We start from the raw sequence: 6814 nt of genomic DNA, 5'->3' as shown, positions 1-6814 counted from the left end.
CAATCACACTTTGTTATGCAAAGTCTTTTATGAGATTCCTTTATTAACTAACTTCCAATGTTTAGCTGGTTTAACTTAATACATTCAGATTGTTGTGTGAACGGTAATCCCTTGTCATGTTGTAAGGATCTCATGTGACCTACGATCGTCTTTCCACCATAGTACATGATCACATTCTCAAAATAATGTATTCATGTTGGCACATCTTCCATCGGAAGGCCTAAGAAACCATATCTGTATAATACATCTAGGGTCCCATTACCCACTTCTTGGAACCCTTCCAAGGGGCAAAGTTGGTCACAGTGGGCTGGGCCTTAACATCTGGCCAGCAAGGTGGCCAAATAGGTGCATGTGGGCGTCCTTCGATGGTGGGCGGGGGGGGGGGGGGGCCCATGCAGTGCATCAGATGGTGATGATGTACATAATGTGTATAAAGCCCATTTATGATGTTTTTAAAAAAGACGAAGGAAAAGAAACGGACAGGATTTGAAAAACGAAAATTAGAAAGGGCGGAAACGGACAAATTTTTGAAGCTCGAGTTAAAGTGAGTTTTCGAATGCGGGCCTTCAAAGTTCAAACAGCTTTTTTCGATGTAAGCCACCAAAAAGGAAGTAGCCGAGCGCCGCTACCCACCCCCACCGACCTGCACCCACAAAGTGAACTACGAGCAGCGAGAGACACCGATGGCTTGGCCTTTGACCTTCCGAGTGACAGCCGTGCAGCATCAAGAGACGAAGTTCCATCAATCGTGTGTCTTTTATCATCCGAGAGCCTATCGTCAGACAAATAACTGTTTCTGGAGAGAGAGAGAGAGGATCGCCGGTATCAAATGTCCCCTGTTTTGGCAGTTAGACCTTGTTTGGTATGCTGATCTTCTCCCTAGGGAGGATTTCCTGCCTTGGCATATAGCAATCTCCTCTATTCACTTGCCATGGCTTTGTATCCTTTTCTACATGATGACCTAGAACCATCCTCCATCTTGTAATCTTGTACTATTTCCATAATTAATACAATTACCTGTTACATAGCTTTGTATCCTTTTCTACATGATGACCTAGAGCCATCCTGCATCTTGTAATCTTGTACTATTTCCATAATTATTACAATTACCTGTTACAAGAAAAAAAAAAGACATACTCTTTTTTTTTTGGGTGCAGGGGTTTGTTTGTGGTGTTGGGGCGCCTATATATCAAGGAAAGAGTAATGAAATAATTGATCGCAAGACATGAAATTAACATTTGCAAGTTAACCATTGTTCCAATTACACTCGTATATGCCGAGGGCAGAAAAAAACAAAAAACAAAAAAACCTGTATGGGTGACTCCAATTACCACACCAGCTCATTAATATCAATGTGTGAATGCAAATATGCAAGGTTGAACAAGAAGACCACACAATGTGCTCCATGGCATCAAACTGTAAGCTTCAGCTGCCAGAAATGCTGACGCTGAAGTTAGAAAGAAACAGATGTTTCAGAGGAATATTTCAGCAAAATTGTGAAGATCCTGGCACAGGATTCACAACTGAGGTCTATAACAAAAGTACTGAGTCCTGAGGTCTGTAAGAAATACATTAGCTTCACACTCAGTATCCAGTTAGCCAGAAAATGTAGGACTCTCAGAAGGATCCTTGTCTTAGGCAGGCTGTTTCATTCATCAGAAAGTGACATGCATTGAAGCCGTGGCAAAGGAGCTTGTTTGCAATGCACTACTTGATACCTATGCAGAGAAGTTACACATCTTGCACACGCAGTTAAGGAGCTTATTCGCAATGCACTATTTAATAACCACACGACATCAATTTTGAACTGCTAAAAATTTGCCCAGGACAGCTGGTTTCATTCAGAAATTGCATAACATTTTGTTCCATATTAGCATATGTTATTAAAAAAGGGTCCATCTCTACTTGTATGAACCACATAGAAAAAATTTTGGGTTTTTACAGCGGCAATACAGTATTTGTACGATCACTGGAGTCATGGACCAACATTAGACGATTTGTCTCCAGTAATCTCTAGAGAAATATAACAACACATCTGCAGTCTGTGACCGGGTGCAGCTGTCTGCTCTTGTTTGGCAAGGTTGCCATTACCAAAAAGGACAGCATGTATGCCACAGTGAAACTTTAAGTCTAGTCCAAAGGTCGAATTCCCAAGGCAAACATTTTCAGAGTGGTTGCTAGACTCTGCCTAACAGACTTGGTCTCAGGCCAGTTGGTCTTAAGGAAATATTGAACCCAATCGAAGACCAAGAGGGCGCCTTCCAGCAATAGCTACTCATCACTTCCCTCACCAGCTCTTCAAGCAAGCATCTAATTAATGAGTTCTCTATCTCCTGTGCTATCTCTTCAACTTCACTCCCATATCTGCACCAACTTCCAGTGCCTGTATTCATCTCTTTTTCCACCATATCATCCAAATTCATGCTGATACTCATTCCTTTCCAATTATTAACCTGTTTGTACACCTGACTCCAAAGATGATTAGATGAGGAAGTTCTGAATACATCTGAGAAAAAGCTTACAGATGGAACATCCAAGCATAGCCTTAAAGCCTCTTCGATGCAATCAAAAACCAATTTTCTGCTTTGAACTGCAGCTTCTGCAAAATGACTCTGGATACTCAACTCCGTTTCTGACCCACATGTGCTATCCACATCTTCGTCATCCACGTGCAAGCTTGAAGACAAAACAGAGACACCCCAATCTAAGTGTTGAGCCTGCTCCTCCAGTTTGTTAAACAAGGCTGGATCCACAAGGGGTCCTAAAAGTACTAGCTTCCCAGAAAACACATTTTCAGCAGAAACCTTGGCAGCTTTCACAATCTCTTTAACATAATCTTCCTCACTTTCAATAGTAAGTTTTGGCTTCGAATCCAGGCCAATAACAGCAGGATCTATGTGATGCAACCGGGATATGGTGTCCAGAAGTTTGTCACAGTCTACAAAGCATCTACTCTCAACAAATTCAGCTTCTTCTGCTTGGCTAGCTGAATTGCTAACACTGTCAAAGTTTTCAGCACTACTAACCTCCGAAAGCTTCCTTCCTGCCCAAGAATCCATATCACCTTTTAGGGCATGTTGCAATCCAAAATACTATTTTGAAACTTCTGATACTTGAAAACACCAAATGGACCCGTACCTTGCATGGTGACCTCAAAACCATCTGATGAATTGGAAGCAGCATCCTGAAAGGGAGACTCCAAGATAGATATGGGGCTAGGCTGTCCACATTCATCCGGGCCTAATGAATCAGATGCAGATTCACACTCCTCTAGAGATAAATCTGCTTTAGCCAGGGACTTCTCACACTTCCTTAACTTCTGCAAGTAAAGCATGCAATCAAAAATCAACACTCAGCTTTAAAACTTAGGTGTTCAAAAGCTTTAGTCAAGCGGATATGATTTATTGTGGAGTATGAACAAAAGAGGGCACGTACCCTTTTGGTTTCTTGCCAGGAATCCACCTCTGCTGTAGAGTCTGCAGGAAAATCACTATGCTTTCTAGCATATTCTGACATGCAAGTGCACCCAGATTCGCTGTTCTTCAGCTGTCTGAATGTTAATGATGGAGTATCAAACCCATTGCTCATTGAATTGTCTGGCACTGTCTTGAGGTGTGCCCTTGATGCATTCAAGGCCATTAGCAACTCCTGTAGAATGGCAGCTGTTGTCTTTCCAGAGTACGATACAGACTCCCTAACTCTACTGTCAACATCCGGGCATGCGCAATATGAGGAGGCAGCTTCCCCATAAATCTGTGTGAACTGGTTACAACTATGACTGGAGATTTCAGCAAAGCTTCCCTGAGACATTCTTTCCATCATGTCAGAACTCGGGTACTCTGAGCTGGAACTTTTCGCAGGTTCACAACTATTTGACAGGCCAACTTCACTTGATTCCGATGCTATGTTGGTTGCACATTCTGAAGAATCAGCTTCCTCACATGAACTGATCCCTTCTTTCCCTGAAGTATGCTCAACTGAACAGTTGAGTTCCTTCAGATCACAGGAAGCATCAGTTGATTCACCTGAAGATTGCCCTCGAAGTGAAGCTGTAGCAGTAGTTTCAACGCCAAAGCATTTGGCAGATTTGGAATCCCTTCTGGTTGCCTGCATGTTACTAGTACCCTTAGTTTCTGATGTATTTGCTCTTCTTCTTAGAAGAGATTTGATCAACGGAGGATCCTCTTTGCGTTGAGCATAATCTATCCTCTTACTAGCCCTATCAAATTGTGTCCTGCTACCCTCTCTGGAAGCATTTGGTTGCCTGTTACTGCTAAGAAGATCACCCACAATTGGATTGCTGCTCTGGGAATCACCAATGCTGTTGCTGTTGACTTGGGAAGCATGTGATTCACCTGATGACTGTGGGAGATTTCTTGAAGCTTGGGTAGACCTACTAGAATTTGGCAAGGCCTGTAATTGCTTGGGAGGACTAGCATCTCTAAGCTGTATATTTGTCAAAGTTCTCGTGCTTTGATTTCGGATGCTGCTTCCTGGCTGGCTGAGCCTTCGGCTAGTCTCCTCTTGTTTTCTCCAGTCAGGCTTTACCTTCGATTCATTTCCTGCTCTTTTTTGTGGCTGATACTCAGAATTACGAGGGGGTTTATCATTCCTAAACAGACTATTAGGACTAACTTGCTGACCAGCTGAGGCCACTGTTCTTCTGTTTGCTGCTTCTGGACCTGCCTTCTTCTCTGCCTTAAGGGCCATCTTCAGCTGATTTCCATTCCTGTAGCTTGAAGATTCATCTGCTGAAGAAGGGTCCTCCATGAGGTCTTGTCCTTTCAGTTGTATGTCAGGGGTATCATCTGCTTTACTTTGCCATATAGCCTTGTGACTTCTGCTTGGAGCAGTCGCAGCACCCTTCTTACCTGTTTTGGTGCCCTTCTTATCATGATCCTCTGCTTCTAGTAACAGTCTCCTTGAACTCTGAGCTTGAATCCCTTCAGTTCTGCTGCGGATGTTGGGCTGCAAACTGGGTTCCAGTAATTTGGCAGCAGCTTCAAACAACCGAGCTGTGTTCTTGGAAGACAAGGGGCTCTTGATTGGTGAAGTCACTCTGCAAGGACCTTTGGATGGAGATAGGACTGACTTGAATGCAGAATCAACTTGCAATGAAGGTGGAGTTCTGTTTATGACCAATGATTTCACTCCATCGCCTTTGTTTAAAGTAGATAATGCTGACCTTGCACGCTGAGTTGATTGTCTTTCAGGCACCTTGTCTTCTTCCTTGCAAGATGGGAAACCTTCCTTACACGAACGCTGCAACCTCTTTGGAGAGGGATATTTCTCCACCCTCTTCCTGTGGAGTTCCATGGTTTTCACCTTTGAAGGTAAGGCCTCTGCATCAACCTGCCTAAAATCCTTTCTTCTGCTCTTTCTAACTGGTGGAAAAGAAGGATCTTCTCTGGCAGGCTCATTTTCCAACTCCTGAGAATAACCTACTTCTACTTGCTTCCTTTCTTGCTGAGGGGACTCTGGAGAAGGCATGCTTTCAAGGCCCATAAGCCGGGCCACGACACTGGGAACTCGTCCCCTTGCTTTCTCATCCAATGCTGCATCTTTTTGCCCTAAAGGTCCTTCTCCCCCTCCTGTTGCTGCATGCCTGATACTCGGAGATCCACCTCTGTTCTCATCGGCAATCTGTCAGAAAATGTACATCTTTCACATTAACACTACATTTTGAAAGCTGCCCATGGTCCTTAAACTGTGTAAACAGCCACAAATGAGAGAAGGTTCCACTGAATTCACCATGTAAACTAGTTTTGCAAAACTTTGCTTCACACACAGCATGTGCATGTAGGAGACACTTACCAGAAGGAGCTTAGCCATAGGTAGCTTCTCTTCTTTGTAACCTTTTGAGCTATGCTTCGGGCGCTCTGAAGCACAAGAGGAGGAAAACAAAGAAATCAGAGAACAGAAGGAGTTTCAGCTTTGATGTGCTTATAAAAAACAAAATGCAGATGGGTTTACCCACCTGCAGTGAGCAGCTTGTGAGGAAAAAGCCGCTTGCCATTGATACGGTCGAGGAGCTGGAAGAAGGCACCTGCGCATCCACCAAGCTTCGTGCCATCACCGCCTCGCTTGTCGGAGGCGGTGAGGCTGGAGAGGACCTTGCCAGGGGTATCAGACATTGCAATGGGTCACATAAACCGGGGCCGAGAGGCTGGGGTGTGGGGTGGGGTGGGTGGTGTGTGGTTGGGGGCGCCCAATGCAGGAGCAGGGGAGGGCTTCTCTGTAACGAATTAACGGAGAGACGATTATGAGGGTGAGGTGGAGAGGATCCTGCAATTGAGAGCCAGCAGAGGAATCTGTACAGAAGCCTAGATAGTTACGAAGGGAGTGAGGAAACAACAGGAAGAAAAAAGGCCTCTGGTTCAAGCTTACTCTTCATAGACAGACACAAAGACTGAGTCACACACACACACACACACACACACACTACTCCTAAAGACCAAAGGGGACGACGAGAGCAGGACTGTAGACCACAATCTTGATTAAACTACTAAATTTTCATCCATCCTAGAATCCTTCTTTCACATGTGCCTTGCCCTCCTCCTAAGTTACTCTACCTATAGGCACACCCCCTTTTTTCTCGTTGCGGCTAGCTATCATACTTATCACAAGAAGTATTAATTTTCTCTCATATGACAAGCCACAACCATGAGCTTTAAGAGGGTTCATTGTGGTGAGACTCATGTTCCGAGAAGATGATTGTGATGAGCATTTTTGTGCACCTACTAGCCAATAGTATTATGCCTAACGAGGGCGAACAAATGGAAAAACAAGCCAACAAACCAACCTTACTAGTAGA

The 6814-nt window shown here is 44.1% G+C and overlaps 1 protein-coding gene across 1 annotated transcript; it reads right to left on the bottom strand.

Moving 5' to 3' along the window:
* Positions 1–1788: 1788 nt before the first annotated feature.
* LOC148015168 (uncharacterized) lies at positions 1789–6536 on the bottom strand. Its single transcript, XM_087665603.1, has 5 exons — positions 5978–6536; positions 5815–5879; positions 3436–5643; positions 3139–3319; positions 1789–3043 (listed from the first exon to the last, which is right to left on the bottom strand). The coding sequence occupies exons 1-5, from the start codon at positions 6132–6134 to the stop codon at positions 2178–2180; spliced, it is 3477 nt and encodes a 1158-aa protein (XP_087521729.1). The 5' UTR covers positions 6135–6536; the 3' UTR covers positions 1789–2177.
* Positions 6537–6814: the final 278 nt, after the last annotated feature.

The sequence above is a fragment of the Lygodium microphyllum genome, chromosome 24 (assembly GCF_053477565.2).
Source record: "Lygodium microphyllum isolate KBCC chromosome 24, Lygodium_microphyllum_v1.1.10, whole genome shotgun sequence".
NCBI lineage: Eukaryota > Viridiplantae > Streptophyta > Polypodiopsida > Schizaeales > Lygodiaceae > Lygodium > Lygodium microphyllum.
The sequence above is the reverse complement of the archived record's forward strand: the minus strand, read 5'-3'. Positions and strand labels throughout refer to the sequence as shown.

Coding starts and splice junctions, on each gene's coding strand:
- LOC148015168 (XM_087665603.1), bottom strand. CDS start 6,134: ATGTCTGATACCCCTGGCAAGGTCCTCTCCAGCCTCACCGCCTCCGAC. Junction 3,320..3,435: donor CCTGGCAAGAAACCAAAAGG/GTACGTGCCCTC, acceptor CTTTACTTGCAG/AAGTTAAGGAAGTGTGAGAA. Junction 3,044..3,138: donor TTTTGAGGTCACCATGCAAG/GTACGGGTCCAT, acceptor ATTCTTGGGCAG/GAAGGAAGCTTTCGGAGGTT.